This window comes from Ochotona curzoniae, unplaced genomic scaffold (assembly GCF_017591425.1).
Source record: "Ochotona curzoniae isolate NIBS_2020 unplaced genomic scaffold, NIBS_Ocur_1.0 scaffold_1852, whole genome shotgun sequence".
NCBI lineage: Eukaryota > Metazoa > Chordata > Mammalia > Lagomorpha > Ochotonidae > Ochotona > Ochotona curzoniae.
The window spans coordinates 1,428,467-1,453,432 of record NW_024467087.1 but is presented as its reverse complement, the minus strand read 5'-3'; the positions used below and the strand labels follow the sequence as shown (position 1 = coordinate 1,453,432).

Genomic DNA, 24,966 nt, shown 5'->3' with positions numbered 1-24,966 from the left:
GTATGTGTGAAGTTTTGCATTTGTAAATCCTTCCAGGTAACTTCACTTTTGAGAACCTTTGTCTCATGAATTACTGGTACTTCCAGACCCCAGGCTATCCTCTGTTCCCAAAAGCTTTCTGAAGCAGCTGTTAGAAGGCCAAGGTCGATTGAATAGTCTGCTACACCTTCCTAAATATTGTCATTATTTTCCAATTATGATGATAAAGTCATCGTGTAACCAAAATACAGCCTTAACAGAAAATGACTAAAATACCCAGAGTAAAATGTGTAATTAGGAGATTTTATATGTTTATATATAATATATATAGTGGATATATATATGCACACATATGAAGGCTTGAATTTAACATTTAGTCATAGCATTTTAAGCTTTCAACATTATCTTTGTACAAAAGTTAATTGATACTCCTACCAGTAGCGATAGGGATGACCAAGTGAGCAGTCGGAAGGGAGCAAAAAGCTGTCTTTTTATTTCTGTTTCTTAATTACTAACAAGATTGACTTAAAAACAGTTTTTATGGCGCATTTGTGTTTCTTTTGTGAAATGTCTTTTACCCATTGCATTTTAGGTTGTTTTGCAAAGGTCCTTTCCTTACCAATATTAGATATTCCTCAACTCTAAAATGTGCTATTTTTCTCCTAGTTTATTGTTGTCCTTTTAAACTGTGTTATTTTGCTTCTCTTGTTGAAATACAGAGATTCATTTATGTCATCACATTTCGCAGTCTTCTCCTTTGTATTTTCTGCTTTGGGTGTCTGCAGGGATTTTCCTGTGGCACAAGAGTGGCATCAAGGTTGTCCTAGGAAGCCCTTAGGTGAAGCTGCTCTGATATAAAGTATTAATCCCATGTTATCCTGTGTTGATCAAACATTGTTTTCCTTTTTTGTGAAGTTTGCCTTCTTGTGGTAGTATATAGAATCTGTGCTATTACATTTGCTCCTTGTACTTGGTTTTAGCTAGTGAGAGGCAATGTGTAGGAATAGCAATGATTTCCTTCCAGTCTTAGTGTAAGGTGTATGCTTTTGCTTGTGACTGACGAAGGTATTTCTGGGTGCCAATAATTTATCCTGCCTTCCTAGTTAAAATGCTTACTTCACAAGTACTAAAACATGTTTTAAAATGCCTAGGCATTTAAACTTTGTTTCTTGGGCCCAGCGTGGCGTCCTGGTGGTCAACATTCTAGCTTTGAATGTGCCATGATTTCATGTGGGTGCCAGTTCTATCTGGGCGGCCCCACTTCCCATCCAGCTCTCTGCCTGTGGCCTGGGAAAGCAGTCGAGGATAGCCCAAAGCCTTGGGACCCTGTACCCACAGGAAAGACCTGGAAGAGGCTCCTGGCTCTTGGGTTTGGATCAGCTCAGCTCTGGCCATTGCAGTCACTTAGGAAGTGAATATGCGGAAGGAAGATTTTTCTGTTTCTCCTCTCTGTTTATCTGCCTTTCCAATAAAAATAAATAAATCTTTAAACTTTGTGTCTCAATTAAGAAGAAGAAAAAAACCATAAAATGTCCAGCACAGCTACCACCCTTCTTTTGTCTCTCCTAAATATACAATTTGCATTTCTCTTGTTTCATAATTCTTTGATTTGCATAGCCCCTGACAATTCATAAAAGTGTGCTCATCTATTTTGTTTCACCTAATACATAACTCCCCTGAGGAAGGCCTCATTAACTTCACACATGAAGTGATTGCTGTGAGATTTTAGAAAGCAGCTACAGAAAGGTGGATGCGGAATATTGCTGGGGAAAAGCCAAGCAGAGCAAAACGAACAAAGCCTTCTACCCAAGCAGGCGTCAGCAGTGTGCCTCATGAGTCATAAAACTAACACACACCCCCCTCACTGGTGCCCGTCTACCTGGGCAGTCAGTAACGTGGGAGATGCTGTCACAGGGCCACAGTGGCTGTCAGTGGCAAGGCAGTTTCTTAGGACCCGCCTGGGAACCTCAGTAGGTAAGCCTGCATCTGCCAGGCGCAGCAGCTGCGGTGAAGGAGTGCAGTAGGTCGGGCCTTGGGACTACCCTGAAAGTCAGCAGGCCCAGAGAGCAGGACTGGCAAGAATGATTAGAAGTGGTTTCTGAGGCCCAGGCCAGCTCTCTTTGCTGTTATCTAAGGGAGGGCTCTTGGCAAAAGGAGAGCGAGGAAGTCTCTCAGGAACATAAGAAACCCTGCAAGTACTAACACCTGTTTTCTGGCGTTGGCAGAGAATCCTGCCTAATCACTGTGTTTTTACTCAACTGAAGCCCCGTGGAATTGAAGTTCTCATTCTTCCTCTTCACAGAGGATGACTAAATATTTAATATTGAAAAATGGAAGCTACTACAATATACCTGTATCTATAGAGTACAATTAATATTTACTTTTGTAACTTTCCTGAAAGCTTTTAGGAATATTATCTAAAAATTATCATTAAAAATCTGCTAATAATATTAAAATACAGACTAGAAGTTAACATTTCATCAGTGTTGATGCCAGTTTTATATGTATATGTTTAAAGATTTATTTTTATTGGAAAGTCAGATATACAGACAGGAGGAAAGACAGAAAGGCCTTCTGCCTGCTGATTGACACTCACCAGGTAGCCAGAACAGCCGCAGCTGAGCTGATCCAAAGCCAGGAGCTTCTTCTGGGCCTCCCATGTGGGTGCAGGGTCCCAAGGCTTTGGGCCATCCTCAGCTGCTTTCCCAGGGCACAAGCAGGGAGCTGGACGGGAATTGGGCTGCTAGGACATGAACCTGCGACCATATAGGATCCTGTTGTGTGCAAGGTGAGGACTTTAGCCACTAGGCTACCGTGCCAGGCTCCCAGTTATATTTTTTTAAGTGGAATTTTCTGTGCCAGTCTTCTCAAATGGTGAGTTTCTCATCCTTTTCCTCAAAAAGCTTGTTTTTGGTTGCTTTTATTCCTAGTTGCAGAAAAACTCCACAGATACTCTTTTCATGCCTGTTTCTTTTCTAGATGTCTCAAGATGGAGTCAATTGTGATCCCAGTGAGGCTGTTCCTCGACTTCCAGGAGAAACACTGATTACTGGTAAGAAACCTTTGGCCTTAAGATTGTGTGGCTTGATGAGAAGTCTCATAGGGTCAGGGATCCTCCTTGTTCTTTAGGGTTACAAATATGCTAGCTTCCTGTAGAAGTGCTAATGCAGAAAACTTTCTGCCTTCATTTCTTGCTCAAAACTTCTTTCGAGAGCTTTGTGCTCACAAGGGCAATGATATGCTTGTCTCTGTACCAAAGATTGAGAATGATTTAGGAGGGAAATATTTTTGAAAGGCCCTCGCTGGAGCTCTAAATTCTCAGGATTTAAGGTTGTAAGAACAAAACTTCACTAAGATTTCCAGTCTGCAATGTATACTTTAAAACAATAAACTTAGACTTGAGCATTCCCTGTTTGAAATTTAGGAGAGCATTTTGGTTTAAGCTAGATTTCATTTACCATAAAACAGAGCTTAGTAATGATGAGATAACATTTTGATGTGCTGACTTATTTATTCATGATAAGTTCGTATTAAAGAAAGGTATCCGTCTTGGAAAGGCTTCAGAGTTCAGGAACATCTGACGGCGTGGGAATTCCAACTTAATGTTAGGGTTAATACCCTCCAATCACATGACAAATATTATTTCACTGAACTAAGTGAACTAAGGTCTAGGTTTAGCATACTTACATGGGTAAAACCTGTTGCTAAAAGCAAGTTGCCTTTGTGAATGACATAGCCATACACCATGAGAAACTTTGCCATGTCCACAGATTTGCACACATAATTTTAGCCTTGAAATGGGAACCGATGGCATGTGTCCACTTCAATTTTTAGATGAGTGTTATTTGGACAGTGGTTACATATGAAGTTTTGGTACTGGATAGCAGTGCCAGAAGTTTGCTGAGGAAGAACTAACTGAACTCCAGAAAGTAAATTTACTGGGTATTTTTCATTAGCAACTGAGGATAAAGGGATTTCCAAAGCATTAAGAAATTAAAAGTCATTAATACATTCAAGGATACCTTTAAAAGATAAGAAAGATTCATTCTTATTATAAGTGAAAAAAACTTGAGATTTAGTTCCTCCTTATGATTTTACCAAAGGTGTACCATATTCTGTCAGCCAACTGTTGTACAACACTGCAGTGTTTCCGAAGAGTCTAGCTAAACTCCATACTGTTAGATGGATTCCTGCCGCTAGCAGTCCTGGCTATGGCAGCTGCTGGAGTTTGTGCTTAGTCTGTGAGCCCCCGAGACTGTTACGTAAAGCTGCTGCCTGCGGGCTGTAGTGCCTCACTAAGTCACTTCCAGAGCCTCCTGAGCATAGCAGCCGCAGCCCCCTTGCTCACTTCTGCAGCCCACTCTTGTCACCTTGCCCCAGGTGGTGCCAGCACTGTTGGCAAGCTTAGGGAAGCTTTGCTAGTGCCTGGAGGTGATGTGGCCCTGCCAGTTTCTCTACTGCCCTCCCTCAGCCTGGCATTGTGGTGTAGGAACGAGCCAGTGCTTGCTTTCCACTTTCTCCATATCTTTAAACTGTAGTTATTCTTAGCCAAAGAGTTTATATGAAAGTAGTACCATTTGTTGTGTATCTTGGTATATATTTCCATTATTTTAGGGTACTTTTTTTATCTTAATAGACAAAGAAGTTATTTACATATGTCCTTTCAATGGCCCCATTAAGGGAAGAGTTTACATCACAAATTATCGTCTTTATTTGAGAAGTTTGGAAACGGTAAGTAGACTGTAAGACCATAAAGATGACCCTAACTGTTAAAGATAATGCTGAACTGTTTCTCTTCCACCTTGCAAGATTGACTGTGGAGCGGATTAACATGGGGGATATATTTGCTTCTCAATTCTTCTTCTTCTTCTTTTTTTTTTTTTTTTTTTGCTTATGCAAAGCTCATTTAACACTAACACTTGTGTACAAAGGAAATAAAATAAATTTTAAAACTAAATTTTATCCTTCATAATAGTGGGGAAGGGTTGGTGCTTGTGATTGGAAATGTTGGGCATAGCATCATGGTGCTTTGTGAGAAGCACAGGTGAGAACCATTTGTACAGGTTAACCAGCAGTACAGATGCTCTGTGTCATGGTAGCCAGGAATAGTTGTATTTTCCAAAACATCACAGAGGAATGTGCTGATGTGAATTCCTGGAAAAGCCAGACACTCTAAATAGGGGTGCGAAACCTTTTTGTTGCCAGGGCCATTTGAATATTTATAACATCATTAGTGGGTCATACAAAATTTTCAGCTTAAAAATGAACCTGCCATAGATTTATTGAGTTTTGACTCTCTCCTGGCTGTCCTGGCAGGGTGAGACCAGGTGGTTTTGTGGGCCTTATACCACCTGTGGGCTGGATATTCCCCACCACTGCTTTAGCATTTCCAAGTATTTAATTACAAAATACCAAGTGAAAATGTAGAACTAGGTTAACTATAGTATGGCTTACTGCCACATTGGCCTTTTTACCCCATTGCAAAAAAAGTTTCTTTTAACTCTTCAAGCAGTGTTCCAGTGATGAAACAGTAACACGAGGAGAAAGAAAGTAAATAGTGGCTGTGATTGTCATGAAAGGACTCATAGGAGGTGTTGTGGATTGTTCTTGCCCAGGCCGACCTGAAGGCATGGGTGCATTTTGATGGAATGGGTTAAGGCAGAATAGGCCCAAGGTACGTGGAAAAATAACCCATCAGCAGCTTATTTACAGATGTTATACCTGGGAAATCTAGCTTTTGTTTTATTGCTTTATATCTCATCGTTTTGTTTGGATAATTTTAATATAGAATAGTTTGTATCTTTTGATCTTTTTCTGTTATAATTTCCAGTATTGTATCTTAATTCTGTCAAGTGCTGTGTGTCATCCTTACTGTCTTCTGTGGGAACCTACTTTTACAGAGCCCAAAGTCATGGGTGCTCAGCAGGTCCTAGGCTGAGCATTTCTTCATGTCATTATACTTAGGCTTCTAAATAAGACTGGAGATGAGTAAATATTCTCATGTTCCAGAATGCAGAAAATGATTCTCAATAATAGCCTTTGAAACAATTGGCAATCGCTTTATATAGATGGCTTTTAGTAGAAAAGAAAAACCATTGAGAATGTCATTGATGCATTCTCTTGATGGAATCCAGGTTTATGACAGACTGTGGTAGACACATGGGCTTGATGGCATGAACACCGTTAGATGGAATTATGCGCTGTGTATCAGAGCTAGTGCCAGTCAGCAAGGGTCGCTACTGACATCTAACTGTGCAGGGCTTCTTCTTCAGCATTCCTCATGCTGGGCAGGTGACCACATAGAAATCATGGCTGTCCAAAACGCAGAAAAGCACTAAACTAACCAGTGTGTGAGGTGATGGACTTGAGGCTTGGGGTGAAATCACTTGGCTAGAATATTGGATAAAAATTAATGCTATCAAATGTTGTGTAGAGGGCATTTACTGAGTAAAAAGTAAGTTGTGCCAGCAAAGGATGAAAAGCTCTGTCCTCATGGGGATCCAAGCTTTTGTGAGCCAGAAATGGAAAATGGCTACTTAAAATGCTCATATACCTATAGTGAGTCCACAGACATATAATACAGTGGCCAGACAGAATGAGATCATAGCCCCACTTGAAGCCACATGTTCAAATCTAGATGCAGTGTTTTCAGTGGGATATTGCCAAACTAGAGAGACATGCTGAGAACCAGGCCAATGAAAGTGAATCCAGGAAGTATGAATCAAGATCAAAATAAATGTTGTTCTCTCTGCAGAAAACTAAGGGAGATGTGATAGAAATCTTTGAATGTTTGAAATGCCTTTTCTGGAGCAGGAACTGGCACTATTTCCTAAAGCTCCCAAGGGCCAGATTGTGGTAGATTGAGATATTTTGTGCTAATAAATGTGAGAATTTGTCAAAAAAAAAAAACAAATTTAAACATTATAGTCTCCTTTCTGAGACTCTTGTCCACTTGCCAACCATACCCAGTTTCGTTTTCTGCTATCATTGATGATGAACTAGGGAAAATATTCAAACTGTGGTGATGTGACAAGAGTATTTGCATATGGTTAATTTCAACTACAGAAAACAAAACGGATCTGGAGAAAAGACACCAGAAGGAAACATGCTTAAAGTGCCCCATGTGTATTACATACATACATAGACTATATCCCACATATATCACAGAGTGGGATTATGTGTAGTTTCTCCTGTTTTTCAGAATACCTTAGAATGAACAATTCTGCTTTTGAAATTGAGAGATTGCTGAACAAGTGCCATATATTTTGTTTTCATTTGGCACCCTAAAGAATAGAATTATGGACGTTTTTTGGGAAGTTTTATTCACTTCTTTTTTTTATTTGTTGTTAATAACATTGTATTATGTGAAACAGTTTTATAGGCACTGGGATAAAACTTCCAAAAAATATGTAATAAGTGGAATAAAAATTTCATTAAATGGGTTTAAAAATTAAAAAAAAGAATAGAATTATGCCAAGTGTTTGAAAAAAATACCCATCTGACACTGCTACTAACTTGTATTTTCTCTCACTAAGCTTTATATAAATGTCTTAAGTGATTAGCTAGCATAGTCCCAGGATGAAAGCAAGCATCTATCTAATAGCAGAACACACTATAGAACAAGTGCTATTAAATGATAGAAGATCCTAAAATGTAATCATCATAGTATTTCTTCAGTTAAACTTGTAAACAAGAGCATTAATTGTGGATTCTGCTACAAAAGGCAAAGCATTGTACGTGTTTGACAAAGAACTGTCATTTGCTGGGAGTTTGGAGTGGACACCTGTTTCAGGTATGTCAACAGTGCAGCGGGAGTGATGCAATGGTTTAATTCCGGAGCAAAGGGCAGGGAGTAGAGGAAATGTGATGACATGCTGAGATTGTCACTGTGACCTTCTCTCTGACCCTCCTTGCATGGCCTGCCTCCCGTCTCTGTCATACATACTGCCTGCAAAATGATTCCCTTAAAGTGCTGCTGACCAGCTGGTTCCTCAGTTTGGAAACTATCAGTTGCTCCCTGTTGCCTACAGAATCCCATCTGTTCTCTCTGTGATGTAAAACTCCTTCTGACCTCTCGCCTTGGCTCCTGCCACTTCTCTTCCAAGGCACTTCCTTTTCCCCATGCTCTATATGCTATTCTTACCAAACCTGGGTACCCTTTCCCTGCCTCTTTCAGAAGCTGCTCTTTGTCCTTCAGAACTCACTGCAGAAGACACATTCTCTCTGGAACCTTTTCTAGCATCTTTTGAAGGAATCCCTCCATCTTAGTGCTGTGGCTCTGTGTGAACCCTTATTGCTCTGAACCCTTCCCTGGCCACTGGGGCGCCCTTACTTATGGTGTACGTTACATGCCTTGTCCTCTTCTGAGTACTTGTTTCCATCTCCTGCTTTATGTATTTCTTTAACTTGTCTCCTTTGTTGTCTCTCAGAAGACAGGGATACTTGCTTGTTTGGTTCCTGATGATCTCTTAGCTTTTGGGGTAGATTTTTACACACTGAAGGGCTCAGGCATGCTGGGTGAATGAATTCTGTCTCTTGTGTCTGCTTCAGTGTTTGTGGTATTAACAAATATTTAGTCCTTTTCACCATCTATGCCTAGCTAGTGCAGTGTCTAGTAAACAGTAGGTACTCAATAAAAGTATATTCAGGGACTGGAGTCAGGAGGGGTAAGGCCTATGTTGCTAGTGCTGCTCAGAGGGCAAAAGGCTGGTCACTGTGGTTTTACCACCATGGCTTCTTGAACACCAGCTTTGCTTCTAGAATTCAGAGTCCATCTTTGGTTTATAAATAGAGATGCACACTGCATTATATCTTCACATCTGTATGTGATAGTCTCTGTTACACTATTGTTACACTAATGTTAGACTATTACTATACATCCCCTTAAATGAAAAGCCATACAACAAAATCAACAATAGGGAGAAAAATTGAAAATTTACAGCAACATGAAGTTAAATAACCTGTTGAATGACCAATGTATTGCTGAAAAAAAGGTGGAAAAAAAATCAAAGACCTTCCTGAAGCAAATGATGCTATTGTGTGACCTATGAGTCCGTGAGATTAATACGAAAAACAAACACTTTTTTTGAGTGAATGAAAATAAAAGCAAAGGTATCAACCACCCCAAGATGTAGCAAAATCAGTGTGGAAAAGGTTATTGATCCTGTATTATGCATGAAGGCTGCCTTCTGTGAGAGAAAATATATATTTGCCCTTTTGGGATTGACTTATTTCATTGAGAATAATGATCTCTAGTTGGTCTCTAGTTGGCCATTTGGTTACCAAAACACTTTTATTTCCATTTTCCATAACCTTTTTGCAATTCCCTTATATATCCCCCAATGAATCTGGATTATTAAGTTCAACCTCCTTCAGAAATTATTTAGAAATATTTAACTTCGAAAGTTTATTGAGGAATCAGCTGTTTCTGTTTGTTCAATGTACAGCTGCAGAAATCCTGTTCCGAAGAAGTTGCCAACCAAATGGTATTTCCCTCTGTGGGTCGTTCCACACATGCCGTTCCAAAATATAGCAGAATGTGGATGTGTAAGAATCTAAAGGAAGAGGGACTTGAGTCTTCCAGCTGAGTTGATCATAACCAATGGACAGTAAGAGTTCACTGTGAGCTTGGGACTCCTGAATACATGAAAAACATGTTAAATGCACAGTTTCATCTTTTGATAAGCAGAAATGGCACATTCTTCCTGGGTTAAATTCAAGGCGAAATTTGTTGTTTAGTTCTTTCTCTAGAAGAGTGACATAGTGATCCAGGTTTCAGGTAAATATTATGCAAAAGTTCTTGAATACCATTCAGTTTGATGGTTCTTTTGTTGGCCTCCTGTAGAGATAGCATACAACAGGTATTTCTTTGAAGGGCTAGGCTAAAGTAATCTGTCCAGTGCTCCTTGCAGCAGGGGTCACTGGTGCCCAGTTAGAACACCAGTGGAAACTGAGTTGAGTCTACATGTCCATTAGTCACTGCCTGTCAAATATCTGCTTCCAAAACGAGCATCATACAGGTGCTGGGTATCATGTCACCCAAGAGCCAGATGTCAAGTGCCATTGCATTTCAGTCTGTAGTCTGTGTTGTTTGTTGCCCTTGGAGCTATGAGCACCAGATCATTTGGGAAAGGAAGCAAGGCTACCTTTTTTGGCTTTCCAAAGCCAGGCCTATATCCTTTCCCAGAGAGCAGGATAGCCCACTTTCTTGGTAACACAAGCAGAAAAAGATTCCTATAGTTTTCTCTTAAAAAAATGCATTGGAGTCTTGTCCCCTTTGAATCCTTCTGTCTGATACTTCTGTTTATTTTAAAGGAGATGAGCTAATGATAATGTCTTAGATTGTCCATGGATGGGAACATCGGAGGGAATGTATGATCTATACTATAGGCAGTGTTTTTAAACTTCCGATATTAAAAACCTCTCTGTATTGCTGCTGCTTAATGAATGCTGTTTGCAAGTTCAAAGTTTTTACTTGTCCTAATTCCTAGTATTATCCTGGATTCCTAAGCCCCTTGTCCCATGCTAATCCTCAAACTTCAGGATCTGTGGGCCCCTGAGCCCTGATGCTTAAAGTCACATAGAGGATTTCATTAATTAGTTCCTCTGCAAGTTCAGGCTTTCAGACTTCAGAAAGTGTCTCTTCGCTGCTCTGGCCATTTTTTAAATCTCAGAGTGACTTTAGTGCTTCAGTGCTGAGCTTTCCATTCTCTTTAGCTGACCTTGTCCTTTGTTCTTTGGTAAAGTTGAAAGTCCTGCTCTTCCTCTCTGAGATTCCACACACACCCTTCTCACAATCTAATGATCTCTGTTTTCACCCCTGCTCTTCCTTGTCTCCCGTCTGAGAGGAAGGCACTACATGTCTTTTCCAAAATGGTTTCTTCTCCCTGAGCCCTTTGCCTTTTGAATTCCTCTGGAGCATTAGTGCTCATTGTCTCCATCTTAACATTTTGGTTTTCATCAGTTTTACTCTCACTCTGCCCTCTTCTGCAGATCTGCTCAAGACTTTAATACAGCTTCTTGCAGCCCTTCCCATACCATACAGTTGTCCTCTTTATTTTTTGTCAACTTTTCTTTTTAAAGATTTACTTATTTATCTGGAAGACACAGCTGTAGAGAGAGAAAAAAAGGATGAGCAGGAGAGAGAAATCCTCCATTTGCTGGTTGACTCCCCAAAGGGCTGCAACTACCAGGATTGGGCCAAGCCAAACCTAGGAACAGGAGCTGGGTCTCTCATTTGAATGCAAGATCCCAAGTACTTGGCTATTCTCCACTGCTTTCCCCAAGAGAATTAGCAGGGAGCTGGAAGGGAAGTGGATCAGCCAGGACTTGAACTGGCTTTACCCATTACACCACATCATTGGCCATGTCAAATTTCTTTATATTATAGCCCTTGCATTCTGCTTCCTCTTCTGAACTGTTGACTCCTTAACTTCTTATGGTACAACTTCCCCTATTGCAACTACTCTTTCACTGCCCAATTTCAATGGCCTTGTTGAGTCCTTGACTTTTTAGCTTCTCCACAGTGTTTGATACTGTTGACTACTCTTGTATAAGTCCTGGCTCTTTTCTCCTACTTCTCCCCTTTGCCTTCTATACAGCTGATGTTTACATCCGTACCTCCCCAATATGTACTTTCTCTAGAGTTTTGTTTTGACCCTCTTCATGTTTTTAGTTCTCTTCCAATGTTATACTGTAGTGCTGATCTTTCATTCTTTGTTCATCAGGTATTTGGGCACCTGCTGTGTATCAGGAACAGTGCTGGATGCTAAAATGTAGTGAGGAGTACAGCAGACATAGTTTCTCTTGCATGAAGCTTATGATTCCGAAGGGATTAATGGACATTATTCAGATGATTACACATAGAAGTAATGCATAAGTGTGAAAGCTTGAGTAGCCTAGGAGATTGTCAAGATAAAATGATCCGTGATCTTGGTCTGAAAACTGACTTTGAGTTACCTGGATGCAAGGCAAGGGCTTGTGTGGTAGGAAGAAGCTGGGAGAGGACTGAAACTAGGGAATATGAAGAGACAACAGTGTGGCATGGGAGGTGGGGAAGAATAGCAAGAGAGAGGCAGGACAAGTGAGTTGTGGTCAGATAATACAGGGCTCACCTGCTCTGTCTGTTATATACAGCATGTTTTAACATGTGTATCCATCATGTAATAGATCACCTTACACACATCATTGTTTTGTGGGTAGAATACTTACAATCTACTCTTTTAGCACTTTCCATTAATATAATACATTTTTATTAATTACAGCCACCAAGGTGTACCAAAGATCTCCTGTATAACTGAAAATTCTGTATCCCCTGACCAACATCTTCCCACTTTCCTCTAATATTACGACTTTTGGACTTTAGTATTGAAAAGCTTTTCCATGATGTAAGCAGTGCTATGAGATTACTTGATGTGCTTCTCTCAAAGATGGCCCTGGCTCTGTGGAGGGCAGGTTGTGAGGGGAGCATCAGAGAATGCAGAGATCAGCCCAGCGAAGCTGCTGGTAGAGCTGGAAAGAGGTTGTCAGATTAGAGGTTGATTTAACAGGTTGTCATTGATTCTGGATGGCAGAGAAGATAATGTCAAGGCTGGCTCTTGGGTTTCCCACTTTCATAGTGAGCAGGAATGCCGGCCACTAAGGCAGCAAACCTCCGAGCTGGAGCTATTTTGCAAAGACAAAAACCGTGCGTTTAGTTCTAAATGTTTTCTCTGGGAGATTCCTTACAGTGTCTTCTACTTTTGTGCTTGCAGCTACCTCTCCAATATCTAGACATGGTTAATTTATCATATGTCAAAGCCAACATACCTAAAATGGCCCACGCTGCTCTTTCTCCAAAATCCCTTTCTGTGCTCTTCATGTCTGTTGCTGTTACTACCATCTGCCATCCCAGAGAGCTGAGTCATCCCAGATTCTTCCTGAGTGCTAATTGCCTTCTCAGCTTTCTGCCTTGGTCACTCAGCATGTGCACATCCTTCCAGCCTCTCACTTATACTCAAGCATTAGCTTCCATGGTTGCAATGTGGAGGTATCCCTCTCCTTTCCAGTTCAGGTGCTCAGTGCCACTGGATGAATCTTCATAGTGCACTAGTTCATTGTGGCATTCCAGGAATGTGTCACCTGAATCCTAGCCCTACAGTGTTCCCTAGGGTTTGGCCATCACCCTAGCTTAGTCAATGTAGTGGTCATCGTTGTTGTTTTTTACTCCCCTTACTCTCCCATGTGTGCAACTCTTGTGACCAGTTACCTGTTTATGGAAGACCAAACTCCAGCCACCATCGTTTGATGTGGGTGTTGCCATAGAATCTTCATGGAATCCAATAAAAAAGATGTCAACTTACTCTTCCCTGACTTCCCAGTTTGGACTTTGCTTATGACTGTAGGCACTTGTATGTGGTAGCCTGACTACTTGGGCACATGTGCCTTATATTTCAGATAGAGCCAGGCTATGTGTCACGTAAGGACACACGTAAGTACAATTCTTGGTTTTTAGTATATATTCAAGACAAATAGTTATTGCAGTATTTTAGCTTGTTTGGAATGTTTGCTTCTCAACTACTTTACTTACAGGTACAGGGATACAGAATTTTGAGTTAAAGTAGACCTTTGAAAATCCTTAAATATGTAATGACATTTATATACTAATAACTCTAGCTAATCTAATTCTATCCCTGAGTCTTCTGGTTTGGTGTGCTGAATTATGGGATCTTGAACATATCATTCAGGGAGAACATGACAGTAGCCTCTTGTATTGTCAGTTCCTTTGATCAGGGGCTACCTAGTTTCTCTTACCATCCCATTTCTATTATGTGCCTGGCCAAGGCATCCACCAAGCTGTAGGATTTCCTCTACATAGTTGTAGAGCAGTAAGGTTCATACCACTTTTCATTCTTCTTTCTTGTTTGTTAGCATTTTGCTTCATTCTTGATGTTGTAGTATCAGACTTTCATGTAATCTACTCTGGGTGTTATATAAAAAATTTAACATTTAGAAATATATTTCACAGACATTCATGAATTTTAGTATATAATCTTAAGTGTACCAGAAGAGTTCTTGATATATATCAAGATATATAATGTATATATATATCTTTTAAAGATTTTTAAAATTTTTATTGGAAAGGCAGATATAGAGAGGGAAAAAGAGACAGAGAGGAAGATCTTTCTTCCACTGATTCACTCCCCAAGTGGCTGCAGCGGTTGAGGCTAAGCTGATCTGAAGCCAGGAGCACAGAGCTTCTTCCGGTTTTCCCACACGTGCAGGGTCCCAAGGCTTTGGGCCGTCTTTAACTGTTTTCCCAGGCCACAAACAGGGAGCTAGAAAGGAAGCAGGGCTGCTGGGATTAGAACTGGCACCCATATCGGATCTCAGCACATTCAAGGCAAAAACTTTAGCGACTAGCCTACTGCTCTGGGCCCTTGACAGTATATTTTTAATAAGCAGACTGTATTGATGATATAGCACACATATGCAGCTACATAAGGGCCTTTCAAAAAATTCCTCAAAAATGTGGGTTATGAAAAGACTGTGCCTGAGTTCAAACATGTCTGTGCCTAAATCGATTTCTCTTTTTTGTGAACTGTGTGAAGTTCACCACTTACTTGTATAGTGATACTGAGTGGTAGGTACGTTCTGCACATTTCAGTTTCAGTCATTTAATAAGGTACTTGCCTTTTCCATACTTGGCCCCTGCCGCCCCTGGCAGAGCCTTGGATGGAGCTTCTAGCTCCTGGCCTCAGCCTAGCCCGGCACTAGCTGTTGCAAACATTTAGGGAGTGGACTAGTGGATGGGAGATTGCCTCGTTCTCCTGTCTCTGTCAGTTTTCTTCTCACACCCACAAACCTTTAAGAATGTTCTTTAAAGGAATCAGTACAGCATGCCCTTGAGGTGTTCTTTGAGGCTACGTGTAATCATTGCATCGCAGAGCAGTACTCCGTGGTATGGCACACAGTCTTAGCCATTTTGAATTTCTAAATAATCTCATGAGCTGTATTATGTTTTATGAGGCAGTCCTTATTTTATCTTTTGATTTTAAGAATGTAAAAGTTTTAAAAACCTGAGTATTTGACAAATGAGCATTTAAAATTTTTCTTTATCACCAGTCATCTAATATAATATTAGAAGGAATCTGCATGAAAACTTGCATAGCCCTCCATCTTTTGGATCTATTTTGTAACTATATTATTTTATATGCTGATTAGTTTCATTTAAATTTGCTTTTCCATGTCCATATTATTTTAATAGCTGCATGCCCGTTCTACCAAGTTGATTTTCTCGGCCTCTGATTCCACTGAACACTTTTATGCATGTAGCTCTTTCTTCCTGTTGAATGATAACTGTAAGTTCTTGGGAAGGAAATGATTAGATCAAAGAGTAAAACTATTTTTTATGGCCTTTTTGATGTCAGTTGCCAGCTGTTGGCTTAAAAGTCAACCCCAGCCCTGCATTTACTAAGCAAGTTACTGAAACTTCTCAAAGCTTTGGTTGCCACATTGGGAAACAAGGATAGTTCTCCTGCATCCTGGAGTGATTTGGAGGAAACAAGAGTGCAGTGCATGCAAAGAAAGCCCTTGCTGTAGCAGCTGGCCTGCATGAGGCGTTCCTATGTGGCAGCTACTGCTAATTTCCTTGCTGCGATGCTTGTGGTATCATCTCCCTAGCATGGTGCCACCACGCTGCCACTGCTCCGGACCACTCGCCCCCACTTTGGCTAGCCAGCAGCGGAGGGGCATTGCTGGTGTACATTTAGGCTCTTCTGCCCAAGACAAGCAGCACTTCCGGATTCTAGGACTGTATCAAGGATTGAGACATGTAACCTCACAGTAATAACACAGAGAGAAGCCAGTGCTAGAACAGATGTGACTCATTCGGCCTGCTCTAATCTGAAAGCAAGGCCTTATTAGAAATGCTGTTTATGGAAGCAGGCCCGAAGATGTGGGGAGAATTTTGGTAGTTGGAAAAGATCATTCTAGGCGAAGGCTACTTTGAGCAAAGTGCATGGCCTGAATGTAGCTGAAGTGCTTGAAGAATGGTGAAGGAATTCGCTTTGTGGCAACACAGGCTGATGTGGAAAAGAAGCCTACAGAGAAGGCTGTGGCTTTTCTTGGTGTCCTGGCATTGGGTAACTACTAGTTTAGTTCTTAAGCTCTAGGCAGTGCACAGTGGCAGATATCTGGGGACGCATTTTCATTATACTTTTGACTGTTTGAGTGCTTGCCCTTTCTTGTGTAGTTTCTAGCATATTTTTGCTCATAAACTTGGTAAAGGGGCCAAGGTAAAAACACCCCGAAAGCAAATGGTTATTTATATGTTTTTGATATTTTGATTATACCAACAGAAATACTGACTTTTGTATTCTTGTACATTGCAGGATTCCACTCTAATATTTGATGTGCCTCTTGGTGTCATATCAAGAATTGAAAAAATGGGAGGAGCAACAAGTAGAGGAGAAAACTCCTATGGTCTAGATATTACTTGTAAAGTAAGAGATTCATGACTTTCTTACACAGCGAACAAGGCATGTTAGTGTTGAATGTTGAGAATTAATCTGGGTTTGAAAAAAAAATCAAACAACTTGTCTACCAAAGACCCTGAAAATGGTTCCTGCCTTCAGTTCAGGTTTTACAAAGGCACCTGGGAAAGCAGTTTCCACACAGGAGACTCACTCTAGTCCCCAAATGCTGAGGACTCAAGGAACTGCTCAGTTTGTTAGAATGACTCTGCAAGAAGAAAACTTAAATTTTCTTAATTATTTTATTTTTTGTTTCAGTTTGCTGAATATTTCATGCCCTGTGTTACTAACTAGGCACCTTCATACCATAAAAGGAAGTATTCTTGTGTTCTGTGAACAGTATATGTCCTAAAATCTGTAACTTTGGATTATTTTTCAGAGGTAGTGGTATAACACTTGTTTTAAGGCAATAAAGGGAAGGAAATTAATAATGCTAAAATGTAATCTGTGATGGCAGTAACTGGGTATATTTACTGTATATCTGGGCATTGTGGCACAGAGGCTTAAGGCACTGCTTGGCACTCATCCCGTATTGGAGTGCCAGTTTGAGTCCTGACTGCCGTGCTTCCAGTTCACCTTTCTGCTGAAGTGTCCTGAGAGGCAGCAGATGTTGGCCCAAGTGCTGGGGCCATGGCCACCCACATGTGTTGTCCAAATGCAATGGAATTTCCAGCTGTTGGCTCCAACCTAGCCCTGCCCAGGCTTTTTTTGACATTTGGGGACTGAAACAACAGATTCTCTTTCCCTCCCTCCCTCCCTCCTTTCCTCCTTCTCCTTCCTGTCACTCTACCTTTTAACTAGATGAAAAAGAAACATTTCAAACACAGGCTAACTCCTATGTGTTTAATTGGTGGTGACCACAGCCTCTGCAATGAACACGTTATATATGGAGTACCTGAGGCTTAGAAGAATTATGCAATTTGGCTAAGATTACCCAGAAATGGCAAAGGTAGAACCCAAATACAGTGAGGTAATCAACACAGCCTGCTGGCAAGGAAACCTGCTGTCTGGGTTCTGAACAAGAGAAGGCTGCAATCTAGGAGTGGAGGTTATCGGTTCCAGGTTTCCGGAACCTAGGCATTCTTCAGAGATTGTCTGTGCAAGCTTTCCAGTGCAGATCTTCAGGTTCCACAGTCACCAAAGGCTGAGAACTAGGAGACTGGGCTGTTTCCAGATTCCTTAAGTGTCCGTCCAGGGCAGGTGGCAGCATACTTTGCTGTAAAGGACAAGATAGCAAATGTTTGGGGTCTTAGGGCCACGCTGGATTTCTGTCACATATCCACATCTTTTGGTGTTTCTTTTTCTTTTTCAATTTGTAAAAAAAATGTAAAAATGTTCTTGGCTTGAGGAAAGACCATACAGAAATTGACCTGTGCTGCAGTCTGCTGACACCTGGCCAGCCCAAATCCTTCATCCTACGGAAGAGGATACAAGGCCTTTGCTGAACAAGGTGGCTTGCAATGGGCTACCCAAGAAGCCATTGAAAACCACAAAATTAAAGCCCATCTTCTTGTCCTGGTCGCAGACATTGATTCTTAAAGCCTAATCTGTATATTTGGGTCCTGAGTACAGTGTAGTGTTTTCCCCTCCAGTTTATTAAAGTTCAAAGCTGAGGCACTCTATCAAAATCCAAAGGATTACATCATTTTAAACTTGAGTTGAAATTCTTGTGTACTGCTACCTTTTTTTTTTTCAGCTTTGGTTTCCATATGAGTTACCTTAATGCTTTCTCTGTTGGTCCTGTTGATGAAGTGGGCCTAGAGCACTGGAGGCTTACATTTGAGGATGGGTTTTATATTTTGTGTGAAAGGATTAATGGGAATAGGATATTACAGTATTAAAGGGAAATGAAGCTGTTGCTTTTAATTTTCTTTTTTTTTAATAAATGTTTTTATTTTTATTTTTGATGATTTTTGCATAGTTGATTAGGGTGATAAGGGTCAAGGGCTACAGGAAGGTGGGTGAGATCACCATTTCCGCATTCTCTTTTTTTCCTTCCTGTATCTGGGGGAAGGAGTGAGATAAGGGGAGAAGCCACACCCAGCCTCCCAAACGCCTCTGTATCCTGGGAAGGACAGACTCCTGACACCACCCCAGGGTCCCCAAAGTGGGGCATGCTCTGAGGGTCCTGCTCATGAGGTTTCGATAGTTCAACAGTTCTAAATTACTGCTGAGCTCGCCACTCCGAGCATGATGAAATCTCTCCAGAATCCACTAGCTGACATAGTGCACCTTAGAGTCCGCTTGCCCAGATACTCACTGCCATCGCTTGTCTGGGGCAGTTTATCCATTTGTTGTGTCATCCATCCTCTGTTGTGGTACCAGATGTCCTCTGCAGACTCCAATGGACTGCCATATCCTCCATGTGTACCCAGACATGCAGTCCACAGTCAGACTGTGGAATCTGCAATTCTCTCAATGGTTGGGGTTCTGAGTCCAGCAATTCAGCTGCGGGGATCCCCAAAGAAACTTCATCTGAGGTGAACCCAGACCTGATTCTTGTGTGTGTTTGTCAATACAGAGTCCAGCACAGACCGTTGCCCCAGTCAGCCTATGCATATGCTAGTGGTTACAATTGCTGGGTCACTTTGTCTCCAGCTCTGTCTTCTACACAACCAGTGGATGTCCAACATTCAGTTAGGTACTGGGATCTAGCCCTGCTAGACAGGTCCCCAGCCCTAGCTTTCACGTGGGCTTGTTTGCTTTTCAGCAGTGTTACATGCTAAACAAGCCCAGCTCAGGTCTCCCATGTAGGCTGGTGTATCAGTCTGACCCATACAGATCCTTTGGTCTCTCCCCTCCAAACCACCAGGTCTCAGTATCCTCATTTACCTGTAAGTACAGTGGCCCTGTCATTGGGAGTCCCTCAAGATTCATTCTTCACCTACATGTACAGTGGCCTTATCCATGGATGTCCCTAGGCAATAATTCACACCCCCTGAACCCCAGAGCTTGCAGCTGGCAGCCTGCAAGCCCAGGATTCACTTGGCAGAGGTGGCTGGGGCTAAGGCCCCAAGTATTGAGTTCGACCTGACTCAGGTACCCCCAGCAACCACCTTGCTGCTGGGAGCTCCCACCACCCAAGCCCCAAGGTCGAACTCCCCTAGACGCTTCCCGCCACAAGATGGTGGTGGTGGGCAGAGCCAGGGACCATGGTGTAATTACCATTCAGAGAGGAAACTCTAGGGCCTGGGCAAGCTCAGGATTCACTCACCGCTTGGCAATGTTGGCTATGGCCCCAAGCACTGAGTCCGACCTGTCTCAGGTACCTCCAGCAGCCACCACGCTGCTGAGAGCTCCTTTTCCACAAGCCCCGAGGTCAAATTCACCTTGCCCCTCCCATGTTGCTTTTAATTTTCAAGTGACTCATTTGAATGAGGTTTTTAAAAACCCTGGTTGTTGCTTTATCAATAGGGAAAAAAAGCTTGTATTTGTAAATACTAATCCCCCATAACTGGCAAAACAAAACACATGCCACCATTTGACTATTTATTATAAGAAAAGAAGGTTTAGGGCTGCCTTACTAGGCAAAATTCTTTTCCAGACATAATAATGCATATTTTGGGGGATTCTTCTTTTGTTGTTGCTTTTAAGATTTGTTTTTATTGGAAAGTCAGATTTACAGACAGAAGAAGAAACTGACAGAAAGCTCTGTCTGCTGATTCACTCCCCAAGTAGCTAAACAGCCTATCTGAAGCTAGGAGCTCTTTCGGGTCTCCTACACTGGTGCAGGGTCCCAAGGCTTTGAGCAGTCCTCGACTGCTTTCCCAGGCCATAAGCAGGGGGCTGTTGGGAAGTGGAGCGGCCAGGATTAGAACCGGCGCCCGTATGGGATCCTGGCACATGCAAGGCAAGGATTTAGTCACTGTTCTATTGCACCAGGCCCATTCTTTGGATTCTAATGAGTCCAAAGATGATGGCCTATAAAAGTGCTATAGCACAACCTTTCAATCTAGCAATCTCCCAAGAAACTCTGGGAAGATGCTGTGGGAGTTGTATTCCATTTTCTCAGTCATGGATCTGTTATGAATCCACAGAGAATTGTTTGTTCTGGAGATCATTCTAGAAGTCTGCTTACACCTTCAATCCGTAACTGTAACCCAACTGCATTTTTCTCTTGAAACAAGTAGAAAGAACACCCTGGAAATTTGGCTGTTCCAGCCGTGCATGTGGGGATTTCCCTTGCCAGTAACAACATCCACACATTGAAGACAAGCCTGGCAGCAGAGAAGTTCACTCTCAATATGAGAATTCTTCCCTGTGGATCCCAAATTAGTTGCTGCTGACCATTTAGAATCCTTGTAGGAAAAAAAGCAGAACAAAGCAATAGTGCTTCAAAGCCTTCGCTCCTCTTCCCCTCCAACACTCCTTTTTTACACTGTTTATGGGCAACATAGCATTTTGAAGTCCACAATAATATGTGCTCTTTAGAAATACCTTACAGATATGATGCTTCACTCACTCTGCCTCTTGCAGCATTGCTTGTAGCATTGCTGTGAGAGCCAATTGTTAAGTAAGTCAGGGGCCTGCCCGGGAGACGTAAGCCACAAGGATTTTTCCCAGTAACCTTTCTGGACAAGCCCAACTCACAGGAGACCAGGTGGGACTTACCAGTTAGTTTGTGCTCCTATTTCTGTTGCTAATTTGCTCATATACCTTCTGTGACTCATCTGCCTTTTCCATTTCACTTTTCTATTTGCAAAAAGTATTATTTTTACTTGCATCTGTGTCAGATGGTCAAAAGAAGTTACTTGAATCACTCAATTTTTGGAACATTAAAATTGGTTATTTTGAGTCATGTATAGATCAGAATAAATATTGATTGGCAGAAATAAACATTTCTTGGTAGGAGTTAATGAATGGTGTTACGGAATTACCATCTGATATTCTGTGTTAGGAAGAAATTTCCTCACAGGTCCTTGGGGTCCTGAGGTTCCTTGGCGATGTAGTAATGTGTTTCATTCCTTTTTGCTTTGTATCACAAACAAGTAACTAATACCCCAAATTTTTGAGGTAGGAATTAGTTGTTGGATTTTATTCAGTTACATGCCCTTTTAAAAAAAACCAAGGTTATTTTTATGAAAGGCCGAGTGACTGAGAGAAATCTTCTGTTGGTTCACTTCTCAAATGGCCACGATAGCTGGAACTGGGCTAGGTCAAGCCACGAACTAGGAACTTCATCTTGGTCTCCCACATGGATGATAGCAACCCAGATCCTTGTGTTACCTTCTGCTTTCTCAGGTGCATTAGCAGGGAGCTGGATCAGAAGTGGAGCAGCCAGGACTTGAATAGTGATCATGTAGGATCTCAGCATTGCAAGCAGGAGTTTTGTTTTGTTTTGTTTTAACCCATGAATCCCAAATCATATGCTTTTAAAAATAGAGGTACACCATTCTGGAGCTGATAAAACCAGTAGATGCCATCTTGTGTACACACTGCTTGATTTGGGGTCACTCAGTACAGCTCTTGAAGTCTAGCGCTTCAGATTTGGCGTGCCGCTGTTCACATGTTGGGATGTCTCACACGTGTCAGGGTGTTTGCTGGTGCTCCAGACCAATGACTGATGAAAAAGCATTTTTGGAAAATAGTATTGTGATGTCTAAAAGGACAGGGACTAGATCCACCTTTCTCCTAAGGTGGTCCTTGCATCCAACCCTGGCAGTGCTCCAGGGAGTAACATTTCCAGGACTTAGCTGTCAGTCTGTCAGATATGCCCTGTGATTGATGTAAGAGAGCCTTCAAAAACCCTCCGTCCTTGACAATAGGACTCACTTTTATGAAAGATATTTGTATTGTGAACTACTCTGGAAATTCTGGTTTCAGTTCATTTTTAGATCCTGAAAATGAAGTCGTACTAATGTGCAGTACTTCAATAGAGTTCATGAAGTACTCTGAAAGTAAAATTGTATAGTAAATACATATTATGCTACTTGTGTGACAGCTTAAAATGCCATTTAAGGATTGTCTATTTTAATGATATGTATGACAATGTTGAGATTATCTTCAATGATAGGCACTCCTTTGATGTGCTGTTTGAATAAAATACTGTTCGATCAAGTAAAGGTCCCTTAAAAGCAAGCGGAAGTAATTAGACAAAACATGTAAGGCAAAATTTAATTGTTTTTGTTTTCATGGAAGGATTTTTAACTCTCTCTTCTCCTTAGTACTAGTTGCTTTGTCTCATTTTTGCATAAATGATTAAAATGGGGTATTTTTAATTATTCTTAAAATGGATATTTCAAGAAAAGAAAACCATTTTCTTAGTAATCTAGATTAATTGCCTTTTAGGTAAGTGAATCTTCTACTCAATTGCATGGGTTTTTTTGCTAAATAATGTGACTTCATTGAAAAAGTAAACTGTTGCATTTCTCTTTTGCCCTCTAGGACATGAGAAACCTGAGATTCGCCTTGAAACAGGAAGGTCACAGCAGACGAGATATGTTTGAAATCCTCACGAAATATGCCTTTCCTCTGGCCCACAGCCTGGTAAATTCCAGGGCTTTCCTTAGTATCCTAAGGTTGTCAAGTGCTTCCTCTGTGAAAACTGCCTGCAGCCTGTCATCTGCTCTTTCCCTCATTGTATTGCATCTCCCAGCAGGATGTGGATATGGGTGTGGTTAGTAAATATGGCTCACTCCTTTCCAAACAGCGTAGGTCCCTTCCCTGCTGGAGTGTGCAAGGTAGAGCGCTCCTAGGTGCCTGAGGCCTGATACCTGGGAGCCTCGTAGCAGCAGCACCTAGGTGGCTGGTACTCCTGTGTTCTGCGGCCTGCTTTGCCATGCCACACGTGTGTTTTCCTGGTGACAATTCATCTTACCTTTCACTCTTTGAAGTTTTCAAGTCTCCACTGGAACAGTAATCGCAGTCCCCCCTCGGTACCATCAGCTTATCACGGCTGCAATCAGCCTTTTTCCTCTGCAGCCTCACCCTCATGCGTTCCGCACGACAGTTCTATAATGATGACTTTTTTCAAAATGGACTCAGGTCTAGTAGAAAATCATGATATGGAAGTAAGTGGAATGAATGTTTTGGAATATTATGAACCAGGAATTCCATGTTGCTGCCCTGTAAGTCATCCAGAGAGAAGTTGCTTTCTCAGGCCTGTTGACTTGAGAAATGGTGCGCTAAAATTTCTTCATATCTGTGCCGGTATTTTTGTTTCCTCCTTTTGGAAGTCATTAAAGTGACAGAGTAGAACAACAACAACAAACATGAGCTGAATTGATCAAAGTTTTGGAGAATTGTATATTCTAAGTTTTGTGCACTAGAAATCATCCTTAATCAAATGGAGAGGCAGGCATTTTGCCTAAGCTCAGATGCCAATCCTAGGGCAGCAGGCTTGGGGTGCTGTTCCAGCTCCTGCCCCCGAGGCTAGTTTCCTGCAGTGCTGACCATGGCAAGCAGTGGTGCTGGGTGAAGTAATTGGGAGCCTGCCACGGACAGGGCAGACCTGGCTGAAATTCCCAGCTCTCAGCTCTAGCCCTGGCTGTTGTAAGCCTTGGAGGAGTCAGCTGGTGGCTCCGTGTTAGTCTCTGTCTCGCAAACAAAAGTTGAAATCAGTCTCCAAAACAGTATGAGATATACTCATACATAAACATCGATCAACTCTTCACACTGCTTTTAGAAAAACAATTCCTGGTAGTCAAGTCAACATGACCAGCCATTTCCTAAATCAGGTTTATTTCAGTTCTGTGTTGTCTGTGACTAGTGAGGCTGTGGAGGAATGAATGCTACCTAGTCCTATTTGCAAAGGGGACATTCTGGCAGGGAAAATACTGCAGATATGTTTGGTTCTACCACAAGATAGTTTACATTCAATTGTACAGTAGAAATGTGAGGAAGGTCCCCTGGGGACCACTAGAATGCAAGAGCATGTCTAAGCACTATCAGGAAAGCCTTACCTGGAGGTGGTGGTTGTTCCGGCTGCACTTTGCATGACAGATACTATTTCCAGTGGGCAAGGAGGATGAAGGGGGTCGAAGCTGAGGCAGAGGCAAGACCTTCACCTTAGACGAGGAAGGAGGAAAGCCGGCAGCTCTGCAAGGTGTTTCAGAGGGTAGCCGTTGCTGCTTGGCTGGGCCACAGGAAGAGGACGGGATTGGAAGTCAGCTGGCAGGGGCCTGTACTGGCCATGGTGAAGAGCTGGTGCTTCCGCTCGTGCCTAGTAAAGGTTCTGAAATAAGCGACAGGGTTGAGGAGAGTGTGTGTAGAACAGATGAGAGAGGAGAGCTAGTGAAGCCAGGAGAGGCAGCAGAGGGCCAGACAAGAGGTCTACACATCCTGATCCAGAATGTACGTGGTCTGCGTAGAAAGGGGACTCAGGCGGCCATGGGCAGGAGAGTAGAGAAGGTTAAGTAGCCTTCACTTTCAGCTTTGGGACTTGAGTTGGGAAGGGTGGGGTGCTGTTGACAGCATAGGGAAGTGAGAAAAGGAGGCTGGCGAGAAACTATGAGTTCTGTTTTGGATGTGTACTGTA

At 41.9% G+C, this 24,966-nt stretch overlaps 1 protein-coding gene across 5 annotated transcripts in view; it reads left to right on the top strand.

Moving 5' to 3' along the window:
* Positions 1-24,966, top strand: part of MTM1 (myotubularin 1) — a 91,194-nt gene that overhangs the window by 23,763 nt on the left and 42,465 nt on the right. For 3 of the 5 annotated variants that reach the window (XM_041000133.1, XM_041000135.1, XM_041000134.1), the window contains 4 exons: positions 2,959-3,031; positions 4,616-4,710; positions 16,350-16,460; positions 22,875-22,976. In XM_041000133.1, the coding sequence (XP_040856067.1) occupies positions 2,959-3,031; positions 4,616-4,710; positions 16,350-16,460; positions 22,875-22,976 (381 nt within the window). Of the gene's footprint in view, positions 1-2,958; positions 3,032-4,615; positions 4,711-16,349; positions 16,461-22,874; positions 22,977-24,966 lie in introns of those variants that run through there. The other 2 variants (XM_041000136.1, XM_041000137.1) reach the window with 2 other exon arrangements.